The sequence below is a fragment of the Ambystoma mexicanum genome, chromosome 2p (genome assembly GCF_040938575.1).
Source record: "Ambystoma mexicanum isolate Mex_15411 chromosome 2p, UKY_AmexF1_1, whole genome shotgun sequence".
Taxonomy (NCBI): Eukaryota; Metazoa; Chordata; class Amphibia; order Caudata; family Ambystomatidae; genus Ambystoma; species Ambystoma mexicanum.
The window spans coordinates 649,952,845-649,977,252 of NC_090923.1; the positions used below are offsets into that span (position 1 = coordinate 649,952,845).

The 24,408-nt window shown below is 45.4% G+C and overlaps 1 protein-coding gene across 1 annotated transcript in view; it reads right to left on the reverse strand.

Moving 5' to 3' along the window:
* Positions 1-24,408, reverse strand: part of BSN (bassoon presynaptic cytomatrix protein) — a 1,737,600-nt gene that overhangs the window by 587,574 nt on the left and 1,125,618 nt on the right. Inside the window, exon 5 of the mRNA XM_069644195.1 lies at positions 15,372-22,220. Coding sequence (XP_069500296.1) covers positions 15,372-22,220 — 6,849 coding nt within the window. The remainder of the gene's footprint in view (positions 1-15,371; positions 22,221-24,408) is intronic.

The following is a 24,408-nucleotide window of genomic DNA, read 5'->3' on the forward strand; positions in this document are numbered from 1 at the left end:
TAGGACCGCCATCTTTAAAACGTTAACTCGTCCCAACCAGGATATCGCCAGGGGGCCCCAGTCAACCAACTTTGACTTGAGCATCTGAAGGAGAGGGGGATAATTTAGCCTATAAAGATCCTCTACCGTATTAGTCAAATATACATCCAAATACTTTAAGGACCTAGCAACCCATCTGTAGGTGTACCTTTGGCTAAGGTGTTGCATAGTGGAGTCCGAGAGCGAAAGGGGAAGGATTTCAGATTTATGGATATTGACTTTTAGCCCCGCCACCTGACCAAACCTAACTAACTAGCGGAACATCACTGCTGTTTATTGGGAGGCGTAGCTCCTCTGCCTGGGCTGCCTCTCCCTCTACCACGGCCCCTCTTTTGACCTCTGGCAAAACCTTGTGAAACTTGTTGGTTGCCGCCCCACGAGGTTCCTTGGTTCTGGTAATAATTAGACCCTCTTTGGGAGTTTTGGCTGCGAGAGTGACGAAAATTGTTATTCCCCCGCTGGTTTGTGGGTTTATTAGTTAGCTGGCCAAGGGACTTTAAGGTGTCATATTTTTCCTTGGCCGTCTTTAGCGCTTCCTCCACTGCTTTCCCAAACAGGAGGTTGCGTTCCACCGGCATGTCAATGAGGGTGGCCTGGGTCTCGGGTTTGAACCCCGACTGCTTCAACCAAGCGTGTCTTTTGATCACTGTGCTTTCAGCTATCAGTCTTCCTGCATTGTCCGCTGCATCAAAGGTAGCCTTGAGAATGCATCCGGATACTGATCCTCCTTCAGACGCAATCTGGGCCAACTGGCTCTTTAGAGGTTCTGGTGCAGAGGAAATGAGGCCAGCTACCTGTTCCCATTGGTGGCAGTTGTAGCTTGCCAGCAGAGTGGTGGAATTAGCAATGCGTGCTTGGTAAACTGAAGTGGAAGCCAGCTTCCTTCCCAGGCCGTAAATTATTTTGCTCTCCTTGTCCGGGAGCTTCTGATGATGCTAGTGGTGTTCCCGCCCTTTTCCTGGTGGTGGTAACCACTAATGAGTCGGGTTTGAGCTGACCTCCTATGTAAAGTGGGTTGGATGGAGCGGCCCTGAATAATTTTTCTATTCGAGGTTTAACTGCTCGGGTAAGATTAGAGGTGAGCAGAGAAGGATCGATTCTGCGTTGAACAGACTTAAGAATAGGGATGGCCTTTTGTCCCCTAGAATTTGTTCTGCAAAATCCATGTCTTCTTGTGCCCCCTGAGTGTCAATCTGGAAATGGGCTGCAGCCTTGGCCAAAACTTCTTTGAGCAAGGGCTCGTTGTCAACAGGTGAGTCATACACCGGGGGGTCCTTGGGAATAAGGGAGTCACGACTATCGGCCTCTGCCTCGTCTTCTTCCTCCTCTTCCTGATCCTCATCATCTCCATAATAATCGACCCCGGTCTGGTCGTCCAGTGTCTGTACTTCTGGCTCCTCACCATACTGTTGGTAAGGTTCAACATAGAGAGGGTCTGAAATGAGGCCCTGAACTGGAGTCTCAGAGCGCAGTCTCTTAGCAGGAGGTGGAGGGTCCTTGGATCCCGAAGGGGTAGAGGGTGTAGGAGTATAGCTAAGGAAGTAGTTTGGGTCTTTCTCGTAGAAATTTGCCAGAAAAGACATCCTCCTCATTACTCTGTCAATGTCCTCCGAGTTCCATTCCTTGGAACTGGGAATAACCCTTTGCTGTGGTGGTTCCTCCTCTAATCCCATATCTTGGGGGGTGGGAGGGACAATCTTTGGCCTAGTGAGAGGGTCAGGGGCTTTGGACTTTTCTGGGTGTTTCTCCTTCTGAACCTGGTGTTCAGAGGTTTTCTTCTGTTGTTTGTTCCCCTTCCCATTTGTAGAGGAGTGTTTACCTGACCTCTTGGACTTTTCAGAATCTTTCGACGCCTGGCATCGAGATTTGGAGGAAGGATCACGAGATTCGGAAGTTCTAGACAAGGGACGTGGAATCTCAGACGCAGACGTCGAAGAAGAGCCTTCGAACGTGCTGCTTGGGGGTAGAGGTCGGATTCGTCATCTGAAAACCCTACTTCTGTGACTTTAGGTAATGTGGCACTCTTAGCAATCGTAGTCGGTTGCCGTGTGTCATGAGGCGACCGTGACCTGGAACGCCCAGAGGACACTGATTCTGCGGACCGCTCTCTTAGTGCCTTCTTCTGCCGATCACTCGACATGCGTGTTGAATCTCGGGTGGGGTTTATGTGTTTAGATGAAGATGTGTGGGTAGCGCTCTTGCCGCCGGGTGTTGTCCCCATAACTGACCCGCCGGACAGTCCTTCGAGGTCGGGGGCTCGTGCTTGGGTGTCTAACGACACCCTTGTGCCCTCGCTGTTCGATATCCCACTGCGTCCATGGCCTCTAGTTGCCTGGCGTAGTGGGCCCAACGTTTGGTTGAGCGGTCCTTTAATGTCTTGGCTTTGAAGAGCTTGTAAGCTCGACAATTGCCTCGGGGTGGTCTCTTGGAAGACACAGGGTACAGGTGTTATGTTAATCTACCCAGGGGAACTTACGGTTGCACTTGGGGCAGAATTTAAATGGAGTACTCTCCATATGTTAAAACCTATCAGCGGGCGGGTATAAGTAGGAAAGAACAAGTGTGAGTATGTCCACCCCCCACTCTCCCTACTGGCGTGCAGTATCGACGGCTGTTCGTCCTTGTTCTCAGGTACCGGCGTCGGTCTTCGTCGAACTTCGACGTGGGGTTTGAGAATGGGGAAATTTTGATAAAGTTATGATAAATGGCTAAAAGCCAAGGAACTCCGCAACTATGCTTCCGACAAGTATGGTGGAAAAAAACAAACTGAGGCTCCTACGCGCTTGAGGGATCATGGGTACAGAGGACGTCATACTAGGGATAATATTACTGGCACGCCCTAGTTCGACGCCCATTTTCGAGTTTCGAAAAACAAACTGTAATACTCTGCAGCTACCACTAGATGTCGGCCTATGCATCAGCCTCAGCCTCAGAAATATATATATATATTTACATATACAGGGTTTGAAATTGAGATAAGTTGGAAGCTATTTAGCTTCTGCTTTTAGCATAGTAGAGTCTGGTTAGCTTGAAACCAACAGCAGCTCCTAAGGCCAACTGGTGCCTTTCAAACATGTAAATGAAGAAGAATTAGAACACATCTAATACACATTTAAACACAATAGTCCATACAAAATGGACAATAAGTAAAAGGAGCATCCCTGGTAGCTCCTGGTTCCCCTGCGGTAGATCCTGTCTACAGGGTGATGCCCTACACCCAGGAGCTGTTTTTAACTTCTGCTCATCGAATCTCAATTTCAAACCCTGGCTATTTTTTCTTTATGATAGTTCATGGTGACCTTTAGATTTTGATTGAGGCTGTTGAGCCAATGTTCAAATGATTCCAAATCTGCCTTACTTCCTCTACAAATTAGTAGGATGTGATCAATAAAGCTGTTCCAAATAAGGATAATGTGTGAATAACTACGCTTGAAAGATATATTTTTCTTTGAAACATGACATACACATTTGCAATGCTGACAGCAAATATTGCTCCCAACATGGCCCCTTGATTTGTAGATAACAGGCACTGGCAAAGAATAGCACTTTATTTTACAGAGTGCTATCCTACGTTTCTTAAGTATGAGGACTATAAGGAATTGATGTAGGGAATTCTTTGATCTAACAATCTCAGCAATTACCATAGCTTGATCCTGAGGTATATTAGTGTATAGGGCAGTTATGTCCAGTGTGACTTATACATATTCTGTTAGATCATAAGGGTAATTCTCAATAGGTTTTATTACATCAATGGTATCTTTGAGGAAAGTTTTGTCTGGACAGTTAGTGGTTGTAAAAAAAAAATCTATGTATTTTCTAATGAGTTCCAAAATCGCTACAAGAAGGGAGACAATTGATCTACGAGGTCGATTGAAGGGATCTTTGTTGATCGTTGGAAGAAGGTAGAATTTAGGACACCTGAGGTCCCTAGGTGTTAGAAAATAGGTGTCAGATTCACTTAGAAATCTTGTAAATGTGCCTTAGGTTCTAAAGAGGGATCTTCTTCCACTGGAATTTAATGGTATGTGTTAAGTGTAAGGTCATATATCAACTTTTTATATTTTGAAATGTGCATAAGCACGATTTCCCAACCTTTGTCAGCAGGTCTGAGGACTAAAATATGGTTATTTTGAAGGGATGAGAGGGCTTCTCTCTCTCCTGATGAAAGGTTGCTGCGAACAAAACGTTGTTGATTTAACAGTCCAAGTAGATCCTTTATGGCACTTTTCTCAAAAGTCAGGATTTCATGCGCCATTTCCAAGTCATTGGGAGTGAAAATCAATCTAGGTCTGAAGCCTGTGATTGATGTTGTGAAGTAATGTTGGAATTTATGAAAACACTCTGTGTAGGCCTAACACTTAAGGTTTATTCTTATTTACAACTAGATCCTACATTAGAGTACACCACTGGGTCCCATCACCCAGGTAGGCCCAGCTCCAACTAACATGAGCTGGAACCTTCACACACTCTCACGGGACAACATCCTACAACAGGACTCCAACATTCTCACAGCTCATGCATTCACAGATAAGCACTTTACAACACCTCTCCCCTCTCTTACTTCAGACACACACACACAAAAAACAAAGCTACTTTACAATATATCTCCTTTTCTCACGAAAACACAAAGCACATTCACACAACATTTTGCACCTTTTAAAGAGGGTGTGCTACTCTAAAAACAACATGGGATTGACCCTACTTCCATCTTAGAAACACTGATGGCACAGGTGCGACCAAACCATCATCCAATGGAGGCGTGACCTCTCACTTCACCTAGGATACATGGCGGTAGGCACTACCTCCCCATGACAACTGTCAGCGAACCCTCCCTCTTTTAAATAAATGGTCCTTGGCGGGACCTGACCATTACCACCTTGTAGAGGCGTGACCTCTTACTAAATATATTGGGAAACTTATTACTCCCACATATATATCTGAGTGCAGGCGTGACCTCACACCCTTAACCATTGCTGAGGCATGACCTGGTATAACATCTTCTTTGGGCATGACCCCTACTTCACATCCCTACTTTAATCTGACATCCAGATTCTCAATGTGGGAGGCACAACCTCAACTTAAACATTCGAGGGTACACGACTCTTGCACATTTGCTGACATAATCACTCTGATCTCTCTGTCATCCTTGGTACATTTCCGATCACTTAGCGCTATACTTCCATCCTTACCAAGAATGATCTACACGTTCAAATTATTACAATTTGGTTTTGCTAGGAACAAATAAAAACATGCATGGTGAAAAGTCATGTAGTGCTAAAAGTCTTTGTTGTATTGCACAACATAACCCCTGCAATGCCTCAAAAAGAATGACCTCTAGCACTGGCTCAAACATCTTGCCACACCAGGCATACATCACACACACACAATTGTCTATAAAACAATAACTAATTTCTAAAAAGAACATAAATGTCCATTAGTAATCCACAGATACCTGCAAAACCTCAAAATCATTATCACTAACTCACACACATCGGCTCTTCCATTTCGCCACTCCTGGCATACTTCATGCTCTTCACTTAAACACACTTAACACAATGGCCCTCATTACGACCCTTGCGGAAATCGGAAAACGATGGCGGAAATGCAATACCGCCATCGAATAGCGCTCGGTGCGACTATGACCCGTCACCGCAAAGTACGAAGCCATTAGCGACACCGTAGTGAACGCCAACGCTAACTGCACCAAGCACGCGCGCGCGCGCCATGCGAAACCGCAAACACCACCATGGCGCAACGGTACGCCAATTCCGACCCTAGCGGACATGTACCTAATGCCATCAGGCATGGCGTAATGTACCATTCCGCCATGGTGAGAAGTACGGCATCGCGAATCAACCGTAAACGGCCCCACTGAGTGCCTGTACACCGCTCCCTGCCCACAAAGTACAACTCCCCGTAGGTGCAATGAAGCCACAATGCAACCATTGAAATGTACAAGTCACCCATGCATGGCAACGAACAAAAGAAACACAAGAGGGGCCAATGGGAGCTGCAGGGCACAGATGGCACGAACACAGAAGCCATCCCAATGGACATGACCACAGTCCCCCACCAAGAAACGCACGCAAACACAGGCACCTGTGACCAGCCATATTCCGAGAATCACATCATTCCACCAGTCCACCTGGCTGACCGGCATCTGTTACACAAAACCCAATCCCCCGCCCCTGAGCATGACAACATTCAAACTGTCATATTGGCAGCCCCCATCCCTGACCTCACGGGCTTAGTAGGCAAACGCGCCCAGTACAGTACCACGCAACTAAACTCCGAAGCTGGAACCCAATGCAGATCTCCTCACAATACATCGCCCCCCAAATAGGCATATGCCACATCACTTGCAAAGAAAAACGCTACACGGGCCAAATCAGAATAGAAATTTAATGCACATCAAAGTCACCAAGCCCATACAGCCATCAGGCCATGAACTCCTAAACACCAATCACCATTGTGGGCTGCATCCGCAAGAAATGACCAGCCACTACTTGTGTGTCGTCCTGTTCCCTCATGGTACACAGAGCCACATTCACGTACGAAAAGGCAACATGGAAGCGCACAGAACCGCAGGGCCGTCCCAATGGGGAGGCACTAGTCCAGCCGAAAGGCCGAAATGTTGCTCCGAGCCACCAGTACAGCGTAAGGGCATGTGGGCCATTGGCGATCGTCCCATAAGATCGTAATGCTGCTCCACTGATTAACACGAAGCAGCAGGTGTCGGGAGTAAAACCCATCTGCAGGAGTGGCATACAGATGGCAGTGGCAAAAGGGGAGGAGATACCTGTCAACCAAAAGAAAAGAAAAAGAACAGAATGGCCATCAGAACTACATTCCAACAACTCACTTCAATGATCACACGAAATCCACAGCCATATGCATGCTAGCCCACTCCAAAGGATCATCACCACCCCAAAACCACTTGCGACTCCTAACCATCTATATCGAGGTGCAAACACCATCACAAACGAGTGTACCTGTGCATGCGTCTGTCAAAACAGAATCCATCAGATGGGAATGTTAATGTGCATGGACACAAGTGTCTGAGGGCGTGTCGAGACAGGGAGGGCTCAACAAGGCCAGATAGACGATGGTCCCACCATGGCAGCCCTGCATCACATAGCGTAGGGGAGGCGGATAGATCCCAAGAAGCCCTGTACATGGCAAACTCTGTATCAAATCACCTGCCCATGCATCCATTCATCATTCCCTCATCCCGGAATCAAAACGCCTGAATAATTACTCACATAACATTAGAAACATCCATTGAGTCTGTGCGTTATGCAGCCTGCAAAATCCACAGTGCCCCAGCCCGTAATTCCAGTGTTGTGAAGTAACATGTATCTGGGAACGGCCGGCCTCATCGCCCACGTAGCAATTGCGCATCCCAAACTATTCATATCAATCATTGCTTCCTCGCCATGGGCTCTGTCTCAAGGACATTGAACAACAGAACGTTATATTTGCAGTCAGACCTGTGGGCATCTCCTCGCCGCTAGCTGGAAACCGAAAGCGCCGCCCTTGGAATTCCACATTTGCAACATCACGCCGAAAAGGCATCTGTGGCCGTTTGAAATCACTAATTATTCCATCGAGTGCGGCTGTGTGTGAAAATGGCAACTGCCTTCACCCACAAATGGGACGCCCCGCCCGTCATTGCAACTCGGTAAAGTGATGCATGAGGGCCCACCGTTACTCGAGTACTACGTTCCACTGACCCTTCACAAGTCTGTTCGCGACTGCACAGATAGTATGTGCAACAATGGGACCACAGCAGAATGAACATGTCAACCAATGTTACACGGCCATCGGGTACAAATACATGATTGCAATAGCAAGATGCCATTCCCAGATTTGCAGCGTTGTGCGCGGGACGTGCTCGGCCAAAGGGGAGAGCAGCTTGCACAGGTGGAATTAATCACCACAGGTGGAGGCCATACAGCCTGAAAACACATAAATTGCACAGCCAGTCTCCTCCCACAACCACACCGAAATGCTACCGGCAGGACTCGCGATGTTGGCCCTGGGGGACCTGATAGCACTGCAACTACTCCAACTCCAAGAAGAAGACGAACACCAACTGCAACCGGCCACACGAAGGAGACGCAGGAGGAGGAGGAGGGCAAGGCAGGGCCAGCAAGGGCCGCCAGCAGAGCCACTACCACCACGCAGGCAGCCCGCAATCCCACGCCTCCGAGCACATCCGTTCAACCTCACTGATGAGCAGATCCACACCCTCTACCGTCTGGACCGGGACACCATAGCCGCCATTGTGGACATGACACAGGCTGACCTTGTCAGCATGATAGATAGCCCAACCGCCATCCCACCCCTACTGAAGGTGGTGTCTGTACTCCACTTCCTGGCCACAGGCACCTACCAGCACACAGTCGGACAGTTGCATGGCATTTCTCAGCCACTGTTCTCACGGACACTATTGCAAGTGCTCGATGCCCTCCTGCAGCACGCAGACGACTACATCTCTCTACCACGCTCGGAGCAGGAAATTACCAACACAAAAGTGGGATTCCATGCACTTGCCGGCATACCGGGTTGCATTGGTGCCATCGACTGCACCCATGTGGAATTGGTCGTCCCACATGCAATGGAGGCCCAGTACCGCAACAGAAAACAATTTCATTCCCTGAATGTACAAATGGTGTGTGACTCCAACAGGATCATTACACATTGTTGTGCCCGATTCCCTGGATCTACCCATGATTCTATGGTCTTGAGGAACTCTACAATACCACGCTACATGGAGCGACACGCAGGGAACAGATCCTGGCTACTCGGTGAGTCTCATTACATGCATGATTATGTGGGGAATGTGATTTGGCAATGACCTGGCAGGAAGGGGGGGGGTGTGCGTACGTAGCAATGGCATTCCACATCATACGTTTCTCGTCCACATACAGGTGATGCTGGATATCCACTGAAGAGATGGCTCCTCACACCAGTCCGGAACCCACGGGACCAGCATGAGGAGGACTACAACCATGCCCACTCACGTACCCGTGTAGTCATTGAACAGGCATTCGGCCTACTGAAGACTCGTTTCCGCTGCCTCAGCAGGTCTGGCGGGGCACTCCTGTACCGCCATGAGAAGGTTGCAAAGATGGTGATGGCATGTGTCATGCTCCACAACATGTGCGTACGTAGAAATGTGCCCATGCCCCCTGACGCAGAACTGCAAGCACCTGATGATGGTCATGATGAGGGTGGGGATGTGGCAGCACCTCATGGAGTCTGCGAGGCACCGGAGGCCCGTGACATTCGTCAGCATCTCATTGATGTATGCTTCTAGCACTCACGCCTGGTGGCTGATACATGGACACGGGACTCGTGGCACTGTGCGTGTCTGGGACATGCACAATATGGACTGTACGCCTATGATGGCCTAGTACACAAAAATCAATGTCCACACATCTCATTGGTTGATCGTGCACTTTATATGGCATATGTGATGTCATGTTGAACACCCTATCGACCCGCCACCCAAGTGAGCCCAACACACCCCCTCCACCCTCCTACCTCCCCCCCGAACCCCAGTGTCCAAAGATGCTCATTGTCAGTGGGCTGTCGCTATTGCAAGCCCCCTCTGCGGGTATCAGGGGCACCCCTGCCTGTGGAGCGCAGGTTCCTTCCAGATCTACGTTGGGGGCTGCCCTGGACGGAACTTGCAACGGATGATGTGTCTGCCTGCTCACGTCCATGCATGTCCCTAAGGGTTTGCGAGAGCTCAGTGAGCACACGGCGCACTGCGGCAAGTTCGGCACATACGTCTTTGGACGTCGCATGCAGTTCCCCCCTCAGGCTCTCGGTGCTTCTCTCCATTTGGACTCTCAGGCTCTCGGTGCTACTCTCCATTTGTGCCCTTAGCGTCTCTGTGCCTCTCTCCATTTCTGCCCTAAGTGTCTCAGTTGATGTTTCTATGTCTGCCTTAGTGCCCCCACATTCATCGGCATGGTCCTTGAGGAGCGTGGCCATTTGCTGCTGTTGCACGATTAACTTGTCGAGGGACTGTTGCCTCTGCTGGGCCATGCCCATTTGCGGGGGTGTCACAGAGGGGCTGTTGTCCTCATGTTGCCTTGCCACAGGGCTTGTGGGGGATGGCCAGTCGTTGTCTTGTGGGTGCCCCTGCGTGGTATCCTCATGTTGTACGGGATGGGACAGACAGGGGGATTGGGACAGGTCATGGATGGATCTGACTTCGACATCCCCGTTTTCTGTGTCGGAGCATGCTGCCATCAATGGGGTGTCACCTATGGTGCTGCTGCCACCAGAGGCAGTGCCTTCTGTGGCATCCATTGGGGGGACCTGTGGTGGTGGTGTTGTGGGCATGCTGGCTGCTGGGGTGCCTGTTGATGTTCCCTCCTCTGTGCTGCCACCTGATTTGTGCTGCTGCCGTGTCTTGATGCGTGCAGCTGAGGTGGAGGGTCTCTGGCCGTTGGTCTTGGCCCTCTTTGCAGGTGTGCTGGTAGGGGTGTCCTGTAGCTCGTCGTTTGGATCGGACCCTGTGGTGGAGTAAAGGAGGGCGAGGGTTAATGATGGGTCTGTGGGAATTGGAATGGCATTGTATCACATGCTCTGGGGTGGTACCTGAGGGTGATTTGGGTCGGGTCCTTGGAGGTGCTTTGATTTGTGTGTGGAGTGAGGGTGCAGTTGTTTGGCAGCCTGCAGTTAGGGTGTGCCTGCTGCACGTGTAGTGCGTGTATTAGGGGTTTTTAATTATTTATGTATTTATTGTGGGTTTTAACGTGCGCTATCAGGCCGATGTGTGTGGCCGTTCTCCTGGACATGTGTTTCTGTTGCACTATGTGGACGCATGGTACTTCACATGGATGGACTGTGTGGATTTGGCATTGTTTTATCTGGCCCACCTACCTGAATCTTCGGATGTCTGCACTCCTTTCTCCATCCCTCCGACTCCCTCTATGCTCTCCATTCCGATGGTGGAGGCACAGATTTCTTCCCAGGGGGTCAACTTGATGGGTGATTCAGGACCTCCCCCGGTGGCTGTGGCAATGTTGCGGTTGGCAGAGAGTATGCTGCGGACGCGTATCCGCAGGTCGTCCCATCGCTTGCGGCATTGCTGTGGGCTGCGGGGTGCGGTCCCCACCGCACTTACCCGCTGTGCCACCAGAGCCCATATGGTCTTCTTGTTTGCAAGTGCCGTTCTGGTCATTTGCGTGGAGAAGACGACGGCAGCATTCTCCTGGAGGGTCTCTGTTAGCACGGTGAGTTCCTCGCGGGAGAAGTGGACCTGCCGCTTGCGGTCGCACGCTTTCTTCGCTACTTTTCCCATTTGTCTTGGTTTCGCTAGGGTGGGTGACGGGTTGGGGTGTGTTTCAGGGTAGTGATTTTAGTGGTTGTGTGGTTTTAGTGGTTTTATAGGTGTACGCCGGGATGTTTCCCGTTCCGGCCCCATGTTTTAACTTCCGTTTCCGTATATTTCCGGTCACCGTACTTTCTGGTAGGCTCACACTGCGGTGACCGCTAAGAGGGGTGGCGGTATTGCACCTAGGGCGCCGTACGGCGGCGGTGTGGCCCGTTTTGGGGTCATTTCCGCCATCGCGGACTTTGCACTTCCGCCATGCCGTGGTGCTCGTGCCCGATGGGTCGGAATGGGCCGCACTTTGCTCCTTCGTGCAATGGCGGAAACGCTATTTACGCTGTGGCGCTCCGGTCAGTCGCTTTCCGCAAGGGTCGTAATGAGGGCCAATGACTGTATTTCTAAAAAGTCCATAAAAGTCCATTGATGCCTGCAAATCCTTAAAAAGTTATATCCTTTATTGCAGCTTATGTTAATCATCAATTCAGCCAACAACTTCAACATGCCGCTCTAGCACACATACCTTACATGCATGACAATTCTAACCAGAATAGTGACATCTCATCAACTATGACATACATTCTGAAAACGAATTTTTAAACAAAAGGATACTGCAGACGTAATATCACCCGATAATTTCATTTTCTTCTTCAGAATTATGCTCCATTAATGTGCACGGCACTTCACTGCTTTATATCACCTCTGCAAAAGAATTGCTTCTGTTCCCAAACAATTTCTGTATTCTCCTGACGCTGTCCTGTTAGCCCCTTGTGGTCCTTTCTTCCTGCTTTATCAGTTGATGATGCATCCACCCTTGCACTGGGCTTTACTCCCCTTCATATTCACTATTGCTCTCTAGGGCCTGCGCTGGGGAAACCTCTTTGTTCAGCAACCCCTTTGATACTTCTTTGGAGTGCCTCTTCTTCTTCACTGATGCCCTGGGCAAGCGCTGGAGCCTTCTTTCACTACACTTCCCTCTGCATTTTGCCCCTGCTCATACGTCTCCACTTTGGGGCTTGCTTCGCTCTTGGGGCATCAATTAACCTTTGGGGCTTAACTTTACTTCCCCCGAGTGTTATTCTTACAGTTATCCTGCAACATTCTTCTGAGCATAGCTTTAATTTCTTTCTTCTTGGGTTCTTAACACTCAACTTGTTTCCTTTTAATGACTCTTGCCCGTTTCAAACACACATTCTTATGTTTTCTCAGTTAACATGTTGCGCAGGGGACATCTATTATCACTCCCCCATATATTACTGTGCCTTTCTATAATGGCATTTCTCTCGGGTTCTGCGCAGGACAACAACTAATGGGGTTCTGCATTTGTTAAGCTGGGTTTTTCCTCCCCCTGCATATCGCACTGGATGATTACTACCATAAGACTGATTTTATGAAGGAAACATTGTATCTCCAACTCTGTTTGGGACAAAGTTACCAACTGTGATGGCACAAAATTATGGCCATTAAAGTGATAACTTTTTTGTTCCGACAGTCAATGGAAAAAACAAAAGAAAAACATTGGTTATTCTACTTCTTGTAAGCTCTTCTTCTGGTTCGAAATATGCTCTGAGGGTCTTGGTTCGGAGTCTGACCTTATTTGAACTGTCAGCAAGCTCTCTGTTGGCCTTGCCTCTCTGTCTCTAGTGTTGAATGCAGATTTATTGGAATTATTACTATTGCTACTACTCGCTGACAATGTAACCTAGCGTCTCTTACCTTGACCAGATGGAAAGTCGCTACCCAAAGTTATTTGAGTAGCCACTGTATATTCCGAAAACAGGTAAGGATAAACTTTTCTTTACAAAACATTAATTTTTTTATTTTGATTTCTTAATGGAATGAAAAGTTTTAAATTCTTAAACATTTTTGTTAATGGCATTTTATTTTGGGTTGGCTTCAGTAATAAAGGACTTTCCACCCAAAAAACTAAAACATTTCAGCTGACTCAAGTTCCTCAGAGATCTTAGCCGCAATCCAAAATGCAGTATTGATGGTGTGAAGCATAAGATCTCTGCTACACTTTGTCAAAATCTGGCTAAAAGCCTAATTTGTAGTTATTGCCATCTAGAAATAAACAATTTGAACTTGTAAATCTAACAGGGTAACATTGGATCTGAGTTATACTTTTAAAAAGTGTACATGTAGTTCAGCGAGAAATTTATTTTTCTTAAGTTTAAGAAGAAAATCTCTTCAGCGATATGAAACCAGACTCATAGTGGGTCTCAATCATTTCCAAAATATACGACTTTCACGTCTACATTTATTGCCTCTCTGATTTCACTGGCATATGGGTTTTAGGTGTTGTGTAAACAACGGGCTTCATTGTGTTGCTCATTGTTCTGATTTTTTACAGATGGGCGGTTTATGCTGAGGACTGTCACTTAATGGTCTTGGCATGCCGGGTGCATTCTTGTGCAGTACTCGCTAGTGGCTACAAACATGATATTTTCATTTTAAATATATATTTTTGGGAAATCAGTTATTACCTATAGGAATTACACACAATTGAGTTATTATGTTTATTTTCTAAGGAATAATTCAACACCTGGGCCCTCATCACAGTTTTGCCAGTATTCCACTGGTAAGTCTGACAGGATACTTGCAAAACTGCATTACCATTTCCACTGCCCGATATCCCGGTATTGGCAGGATATTACGGTCGGCAAAGACACCGGTAAATTCTCATTCCATGGAGTCTCATAGGACTCCATGGGATGGGATTGCCGGAATTACCGGCACCGGTGATTCCGGTATTTATTTGCTCATTAGGGGCCTGAATTTCCAGCAGGTCAAACCTGCCAGTAGTTCACTGCCCCCACTGGCAAACCTTTGTTTTCCTGGTCCGGAAAAAATGCTGGTGCCAGAATTACCAGCATGTTTATCAGCATTACGGACCGAGGTACTCCTAATAAACCCCATAGTCTGCAAGAGTTTACATGAACATGTTTGGCATCCTGAAGAAGGCTTGGCTTAAATGAACTGGTCCTTGAAGCCAAAACTTAAGTAGCTATATTGACATTGTCCTTTTCCTCGATCATATATTTAAAGTAGTGATAATTCATAAACCTTGACAGCCTGGATATTTTGAAATGGCAGTGTCGATCAAAAAAAAATGTTTGACATTCAAAATTACATTGCCAATTTATGTCATGGTTTACATCATATGCTCTTGTCTTTGAATATTATTGTATTATTCATATTGTGCACAGATTCATCACTGTTTTACAACACAGCTTGAGAAACAATGGGCCTCATTACAGGTTTGGTGGTATCTCTGCAGCAAAGACGCCCTGATACCACCAAACAGATTTACTGTCACTGCAATCTGGTCCGGTGGAACTACAGCCGGATTACAAGTGGTGGTATGGCAATGCTAGTCCCCATTTATGGAGTCCTTAGGACTTAATGGGGATTTCAGTGAAATTACAGTTGGCAGTAAATCTGCCAAAATTGCTATTTTTGGCAGTAGTGTGGTGGAATTACCTCCAGCAGTTTGCTTGAGGTTTTTCCTCCACCTTACATCCATACCTATAGTTCAGCAGTGTGGTAATGCAGCAGTAATGCAGTGGTAACTATGTTACCACTGCACTACCAGTGATTTTGGCCAAACCGCCAAACTCATAATGAGGCTGAATGTTCTGTAATTTGTTGAATATATATACACTTGTAATATATCTAGGACGATATCTTCGATAAAACCAAATGTATGGGTATTTATATTTTCCCTTTTACTTTGTTTAACCTGTTGTTTTCTGATAAGAGATCATTTTCAGAAAATAATATGCCTATGAACTTTAAAGCTGCTGCCTGTACACATTAATGTCTCTCAAAAAAGTGAAATTTCTTCAAACATTGAAAGGCCTTATTCTATGGTTGTGATTGTACACGTTTATTTTGCATTGTCATTGCTGTCTCTGTGAAAGAGATCATTATTAAAGAGTTCTTATCCAGATATAATGACTAAATAGACACACTAACTTACCTGGTTTTGTAGTAACTGCTGTTGATACATCGAAAATCGATCCTTCCCAGATTCATCTGATGTGGGGCTGATTGGCTTGGGATCTGACAGTGATCTTTGCATGGTTTTTATGGGGCGAGGTAGGGTTTGCTGGCGTTGGGTAGTGTCAGTTGTGAAATGTTTCTGAGGCGTTACATGGGCTTTGTTAAGTCTTTCGCTAGAAGCAAATGTAGATTCCAGCAGTCGATGAGGTGACAGTGGAGAGACAGGGGAGTACAGTACTTGTGGGGACTTTGGTGGTTGACGGGCCACTAACTGAGACAGAGAATCTGTGGGTAAATGTGACTGATAACCAATTTCCAAAGGATCAGGCTTCTTCTTCTCAAACTTGGTAACCCCCTGTTGTCTAGATATATTGGGATCTAAAGGACCTGATGTTACTATTTGTATGTTAGAAGAATAAGGTGTTATACTTGTGGGGACACTGAGCGGAGGGACAGCAATTCCTTGAGACTGAGAATCTGGTTCAGTCTGACAGGCAAGACTTTCTCCTCGTCGGGTTTTCTCTGGAGCCGATATATATTTTACAATCTCCACCCTAGGATCTGGATTGGTTATGTGTATGGATGGAGAGACTCTCTGTAGCTGGTCTGGCTCTGTCTGTACAGAGCAATCACTTGTAGTCTGGATAGCTATACTAGAAGTTCCTTTTGCTGAGTCATGTTTACTTTCTGAGCCAGAGTCTGAATGACGGGAAAATCTAGACCTGCGTCGTCGTGTAGGCTGTTCCCATTCACCATTGTCCTCGTCATCAGTCTGGACGCTGCAATCAGTGCTACGCCTTGTTCGACGCCTGCGAGACATGTAATATCTTTCTTCGCCATCTTCATCATCAGTCTGCACACTGCTGTCAGTTATTTTCTTGACAATATAAGGCTCATGAGAATCACCCATATCATATGCATCTCTGAGACGAGGCATTGAGTTTCTTTTCTTGATGTCTCTGTTGCTATCCCAATTTTCTTCAGTTTGGAGGGACATGTCTGATGCAGAGTTAGTTAGTGGTCGCTGTGGTGCAGAGCAGCGATGCTGTGTTTGTATATCCTGTCCTTGAGCGGCCATAGCCATAAATGGTTGTGCCATAGGTGACCAGTATGGGGCATTCTGGGCAAGAGTTTTTTGCATTTCTATTGCCATTTCAGACACAGTCTGTGGAGGAACTTTTACTGATGGATCACAAGCCGGAGGCAAAGTTGTTTTCTGTCTTTTCTGATCCTCTAACTGTTGTTGCAACTGTTGTTGCAAGTGTTGAATCTGTTCCAGTTGCAAGCGCTGTTGCGCTAACTGTTCCCTTTGTAGGGCAAACTGTGTCTGACGTTCTTCCTGTTGTTGTTGCAGAACCTGGTGCTTTATTGTCTGTAACTCCTGTATTTCTCTTTGTACCAACATCTGTTCCTTTTCACGGTGGCGCTGTAATTCTAAACGTTCCCTTTCCAGCTCCTCATGTAGTCGCATTTGTCTCAGTTTTTCCAGTTCAACTCGCTCTCTCTCAATTTGTAGTATGTGTTCCTGCTGCTTTCTTTGTCGATCCTCCTCCTTCTCCTTTTCCTCTTTTTCTGCACTATTCCTGATTGTGCTAGCAGATGTTTGTGATTCCAGTTGTTGCTTTTGGACTGCCTGTGGCGATGGCTGGCTTACATCTTTAGGTACACTATGCCCTCCATGTGCTCCAGGCAAAGAGTCCTCCCATATTCCACTACTTGTCTGTTCTTGTTTAGGGATGGTTGTTACAGGTGCAGAAGGTACAGCTGTGTTTGAACATTCACTAGTTGAGACTGTACCGGCAGAAAAGGTATTGGGAGGTTTTCCTAAATACATGGGAGCTTCCATCACTGAAGTTGTAGAAACAGATGGAAATCTGCTAGGAGTTGGGTATCGATAAAGACCTTGGGTTGGAAGAGGAATCCTTGGAGCAACCAAAGGTACCCTGGTTAAACTTGCCAACGGTACAGCTGTCAGATTTCCTGTACAGTAAGGTCGGTATACCCCCCGTAGCATTGGTCGCAAAACTGAAGCAGGCTGTGTTGTGATGGGCAGTGTAGAAGCTATAGGAGTGTTTATGGTGGAGTAAATCATGCCATCTGCTGCTCTTACTGTAGCTGTTGAAGGGTACATCTGCATTGCAGCCCCCAGACGAGGACCTGTCACATTGTATTGGGGTAGGTTTCCAAAGCCCTGGCGGATTCCTGAAAAGTTAGGGTTGTATATCATGTTTGATTTCATGCTTTGTTGGGCAGATATAATACCACTTCTTACTGCTCCGGCATTTATGGAATTTGAGCCATATTGCAAAAGATCAGGATTGTTTGTGTGCCTTCCACCATACTGGTCCATAGAGTTAAGGGCTGCACACATCCTGCTTATTTCACGAGCTGTAGTTGCACTATACTGTGCCAGGTTTGACTCCTGGAAATTAGATAACTCCCCTCTCGATGAATACCTGTAGTCAGAGTAAATATTGGACAGTGAGTTATACCGTCTAATTGGAAGTGAATGGCTCAACAAATCTGTGGGTTGCCGGAGATCAGTAAAAGAGCCATACTGCAGTCCCTGGCCAAGGTAATCAGCAAAACTAGTGCTGTACGAATGATTCATTGTTGTCAAGTCTATGGCGGAATCTCCACCAGCACCATTAAATGGTTGTTCATTCTTGGTGGGGAAATAATTAATTCCAATCTCAGACAGGTTAGGGTCCGACATTGATGGTTGCATCCTTCCATTAACAGTATTTGGAAAATACTTATGCTCATCATACACAGTCTGAGCTGCTGCAGTAGATGGTTCCTTATAGGGGTAAGTCTCTGAAATCTCTTGCCCTTTGCTTCCATAGTACTGGACACCTGCCCTCCTAACTTGACTTGGATCCACTGTGTTTATTTCGGGGATCTTGGGTGGTGGAGGAGTAAAAGTACCCGTGCAACTACTGCCAAAAGGAAATTTGTAGACTACATCACAGCATGCCACCTGACTTTCAGGTTTGATACCTGTAAGGTCTAATGCATTGGCAGATGGCTCTTCTTTAATTAACTTAGTAACAGTACCTTTTGCAACATCATCCAGTTGTACCATAATGTCATGGGACCGTTTGCCAGAAATGTTCACAGAGGAAGTTTGTGATTTTATTTCCATTGGGTACCCTCTATAAATCTCAGAGGGTGCCACACTTGGATCTTGCTGCATCTGTCTAGGCATGGTACTGATACTAATAACATTTTGCGCATGACTGGTTTGAACAGCCAACACCTCTTTCTGAACTAAAGCTGTCATTTGGTTTGGCAAGTTGTATCTAGTGAACATGGTGTGCTGAGGGCCAGAAACACCTTCTGCCTTTTCTTCTACAATAGGTGTTTCACCATTGTTCACAGTTCCTCTTATGAACCCAGACTGACCTGCTTGCTCCATCTGCCTTACTTGGGTCAAACACACAGCACTTCCAGCACCTTGCCCAAAGTCTACCCTATTCTGAAAGGGATCACCATACACTACAGGTTGCTTTGGTTGCGACACAAGCATGGATGATGCAACAGTTATGCTGACTGTGGTAGCTGTACTTATAACAGCATGAGGCTGTTCCTGGGCATTTAGGTTTATTATCATGGGCTGCACAGCTGTAGATTGTCTAGTTGGAGACTGTTCTGAGGTGAGTGAATATCTTCTGGACTCTGTAGCTAAGGAAGTAAGATCCATTCCTTGGTCTGTTATGATAATTGGTGCTGACTTTATCGCAGTCCGAAGGTCTACAGCACTGCCTCCTTGTAGCTTGGGACCAGGTTCTACCCTTGATGTTCCAGGCACTGAAGATATTCTGCACAAAGAAATGTTTTCTGGTGGTAATGCTCCCCAGCTATATTCATTTGCACTGATGTCTGCAGGACATGTGCTATGACCTTTGACAGCATTTGAATGAATGACTGACGAGGAGGTAGGTGCTCTATCAATGACTGACCTGGAATAACTTGAAGGTAACTGTTCCTGGTGACCCTGTACTGTGGGCTGGCGGCTCAGTCTCGTTGGAGTGGTAGCTGGCGAAGTGGATGAGCCGACACTTACAGGCTTAGTTTGACTTGATGCATCAGATGCTAGCGTAATTACCATAAATGGACCTTCTTGTGAAGAATGGTGCCTTGAAAGGCGCGGGGCACTGCTGGAACGCTGAGGTGTTTGTGTCCCTTGAGCTATCATGGGAGATGATGCTAAAGTGGAAGAGGCAGCAGGGGTAGTACATGTTCTCACTGCACTTTGTGTCTGAGTGGAAAACTCTGCTGTTGGTTTATCTCCAGATACTGGGCTGGATGGCCTACCTGTTCTTGGAAAGGAACGAGTGGGACTTTGAGTTGGGGAAGTAGGAGAAAGTGGTGGACTTGGGCTTTTAAAGAAAGAAATTACTTTGGATGTTAAAGATGCATTTGTTTTGCTGTCACTTATGTTCTGAGACTTTTCTTGTATTGATGTACTGATGGCTGATGTACTCTTTGTTCTATGTAAATCTTCATTTGAGCTATAATAATCTGGTGATGCTTTTGATGGAACATAACCTCTGCTAGTAGCTGCAGGGATCACATCTGAACCACTAACTGAAGGAGGGCTACTGTGCAATACAGGTGCACATGTTACATTAGTTATGAAAGTTTGATTCATTGAAGTACCGGTTGTTGCAGTGCTTGAGCCTTTGCTGTACTGACAAGAGGCCGTGACCTTTGACCCTAAACCGGGTGCTGAAGGTGAGCTCTGTAGCTTAGGCTGTTGATGGCCCACATTTGAATAATGCTGTGTGACTCGAACATCAGGGATATTTCTTCCAGAACTTATTTCAGAGGTGGAAAAAGACACAGGCGCAGACAACTGTGTAGGGCTTGTTCCAGGAGTAAGAGGCCCACTATTTTGTTTCAGCATGTCCGTATATGCACTATCTGCATTGAGAAACTGTTTTTCCTGAAATGTTTTTTCGCTGTTGGGTTTATCCTCCATTTGCATAGACAAGTCAAGCGATGAGGACTGGTGCATCCTAGAAATATTCTGTGAGGTTTGTAGGATTTCTTCATATACAGTTCCTGATTTGGTTAGTTCATTTTGGAAGTCATTTTGTTTTGATGCCATTTGGCCACTTTCATAGCTGTACTCATCTATGTACTGATATTCAAATTGATTCTGGTTTTCTTCCAAACGATATCCTATCTGTTGATAAGTGTTACTGTAGGGTATTTGTTGCTGAGATTGCTGAACATGATGCTTCTGAAACATTTCTGCTTTCCGCATCATTTCTTCATACACCTCTTCTGCACTTTTTAATGGCTTGTTGGCGTAACTTAAGCTACCAGCGTTTTTTTCTGTTGGAGAATACAGAGACATAAAGGTCGGCAAGTTATATTCACTGCCCGATTTATACAGCTTAGAAGCTATAATATCAAATCCTTCTGCCTCAGAATCTATGGAGGGAGAGTATTCAGAGCAAGAGGACCTGTGTAGTTCTTCCATCTCTGCTGCTTGTCTGAGCTCTTCTGTAGGTGACGCATCCTCAATTGGCGAAAGGTTACTGGGTGGAGTTTTAGACCTTTCTCGTCTTCTCTGAGCCCTAAGCTCTTCCTTGTCCCGTTTTGTTTTACGTGCAGTACTTCGAATGCGTTGCTGTTCAACCTCTCTCATCTTCTCCTGTTCCCTTAAAAGTTCTTCCTCTTCACGGAGCTCTTCTTCCTCAGAGGAGTCCTCAATCGTTGGCAATAAAGGGCCATGGGACCGGTGGCGTGCTTTTCGCTGTTGCTTAACATCTTCTAACCTCTGTCTTCGACTAGGGCTGCTATCACTGTCTTCTTCAAGTGATGAAATAGAAGTTGGAGAAGTACCAGATGTATAACTAGGTGTTGTTGCAGGTAATGTTGAAGAATATTCACCCCTCGATCTTTCCTCTGGAGAACCTGTCAAGCTCTCCATCTCTAATTCTGGCTCTCGTTCTAGACCTAGGTCTGTCTGATGGCTCAGTTCCATATCTCTGTTGTAACTATTAGTGCTATTCAACTCAATAGTTTTAAAACGCCGGAGTCCCCCCTGTGAAGCAGTCATATCCTCATCTTCCATGCCTTCCATTCCTTCTCCATCTTCCACATACATATTGCTAGAGGTATGAGGAATCCGCCTGTTGGATGAAGATATGTCTTTGTTTTTTTCAGAGTCCGATATGTGGTTGCTTTTAGTGCGTGCATATTTAACATGGTCATACTCTTCTTCATCATCATCAAAGTTATCTTCTTCTGCACTCATTTCTAAAATCTGTTGCCTCATAAATTCCTCAGCAGTAAACTCGCCTTTGCTTGGCTTGGTTGGTAGTGGAGAAAAACCTCCTTCACTGCTATCTTCCACAAAGTCATGGCGCATCTTGCTGCCTACATCATCAGATGACTCAATAGTTTCCCTTTGGTCTTTTTGTTTTTCCCATTCAATAGAATCTTCATCCTCTTCCATGATGTCTTCCAGAGATTCATCTGAATCAAAGGCTTCAGGTGAGATAGAAAGTGACAGAGGGCGTTGTTTTTGCCTCTGTTCTTCCCTTAACTCATGGAACATTTTTCCTGATTGTTCTCTGGAAATTCCCTTAGATTCCAATAGTGGACGTACAGAACTTTCTAGTTTTGTAAGTTCTGAAGGACTAAGTGGGCTACGTTCCAAAAGCCCTGCTCCACTTAATTGATCTTCATCTTGTTGGACCAGGCCAGTAATCTCACTTTGTGAGCTCGAAATGCCATCCGAAGAGTAGCCAGTATCGCTCTGGCTTTGAGGACTGCGTGACAGGTCATGTGGATAAGACTTGCTGAAGTCCTGCAAAAACCAAAACAACATTTACACAGTTAAAACCTCATTATTTGAAAACAGTTTTGCTATTCATTTTTATAAGAATAATACATTTCAAACTCTCTTTAATGAGAATAGGTTACCACAGGTGTTATTTGACACTATTATATGATACCAATACGTGGCACTCTGCAATGTCATCTTTGATATTATGAAATAGCTGGGTTACTGTGAATATAATAACTTAATGCAAAGTTCTTTGGGTGATAATACATTCTTCATGTTGCTAGGACAAACTCTGTACCAATACAGACAAGCCTGTGCCATTGCCTACACTTACTTCCTCTATCCTTTAACATTGATGACATTATTGTGCAATGCTAAATGTATGTCATATATTAACTACTGGAAAATAAACCTGATTTGAAATATTTTTCCATACAAAATATAATCCTACCTTGAAAAAAGTCAACATTGTTTGTACTGGGTGGACATTTTTTAGGATGTCTATTTTACTTTCAATACTGTACATTGTTATGGATCTCATAGCATTTTATGCATATTATCCAGAAAAATCTTCATAATAAAAATGTAAATCTGAATGAAATATAACTGAGGCACAGGCAGAAAAAAACTTGTTGTGAAGTATTACAGGGTGTAGTGATTGTTTGACAAAGCTGTCTTGATAGTTGCCGAACGCTGCTACTGGTCACAACTGTAGTTTATCCAGAAGAAAACCATACCAACACGTGCGTGGCTAGGCCTTATGTAGGTCTGGGTCGTGGGAATCCTTTATTTGTACTTATTAATGACTATACTTCTTTTATTTAGTCTAGTTGCCAGAGACATCGAAAAGTATTTGGCAAATTGCTCTCTTATTTACTAGTGATGCTGTAGGGAAATCTATACAAAAGCAAAGGGTGCATATGATAACTTCACATTTAAAAATAAATATATGAACGGCTTTCTGTGCAAAGCATTATAAAGAAATATGTGCAAGGAAATGTTGTGATATCAGCAGCCCAGCTATAAAAAAAAGTGTAATCGTTCAAAGCAAATGACAAGGCCTAAAATGCTTCTTTTCAGTTACCTGGAAGTATCCAGTAATCTGTAATAAATGATAAAACAGGTAATCTGGGGTGAAAACCCAACGCATCTTAAAGAAATATGAAAATCGAATTGAGGCCTTCATTATTCCTACTTTGTTGTTTACAGCACTGACAGTCAGCTTTACAAAATAAAACTTACAGAGAATTAAAGTGTAGATTTCATCCATACGAGAGTGATTACACATTTGTATAGTGCCCCTCATTAAAGAACAACATAAACATGGGAATGTGAAAGAGACAGTTACTTCAAATACTACATTTATGAATGAAGCCAGCAACTTTGGGCTAGAAAGCAAAATTGCATTTGTCTGACCCCAGCAACAACGCTGGGGAGATGTGTTCCCAAGAACATGAAACCCCCCGGCTTTGATACTGGGCTATACATTTTATGACACTGCCTGTATTCACTAAAGGACCAAATGTTCTCTTTGTTCCCAAAAACAGGTCTTGCGAGTAAAACAAATGCACATTAAGAAACTGAATTTGTCACTGGGCATACCTAAGCATTCACTAAAAATACAGGAATATATTCTGAGAAGTGAGCTCGCAGTACACTTCCCCTTGTAAGAAGAAATGATTACCAAACAGATCTTCCATTGTAGAATTCTAGTCACGCTTTATGACAGCAAGTTGCTGTAATCACTCAAGGCGCACAAGACTGTGTCAACAATAGGCTCTGAACAACTGAATTTCAACTTTTGCCATGACATCTAAACCCCTTAGGGATCATAAAAGTCCCAGCTCCGAGCCTCAAAGGCCTGACACCATACGGCCTGATGCCAGGCCAGAAAAAGGAAATACTTTTTAATATTTATTTAAATAAGAAAAAAAATGCATCTTTAAATGTTTAAATATGGGATCAGATTTTCCCGAATATCTTTTGATAGGAATGTCGTAGCAACTTAATTTTTTTTAAAATTATTCAGTGTAAAACTATCAGCTGAATGTATGTTGGGTTCCACAGGATCCTGCCAGCTGGAGTCCATGCATCCAACAGCAGTTGCACAAAATCAAATATTGGAGAGGTGACGAATACCCACATGCTGACAGATCAAGACTGTCAAAAGGGAGATGAACCAGATAGTCCCTGATACTCTGTTCAACTC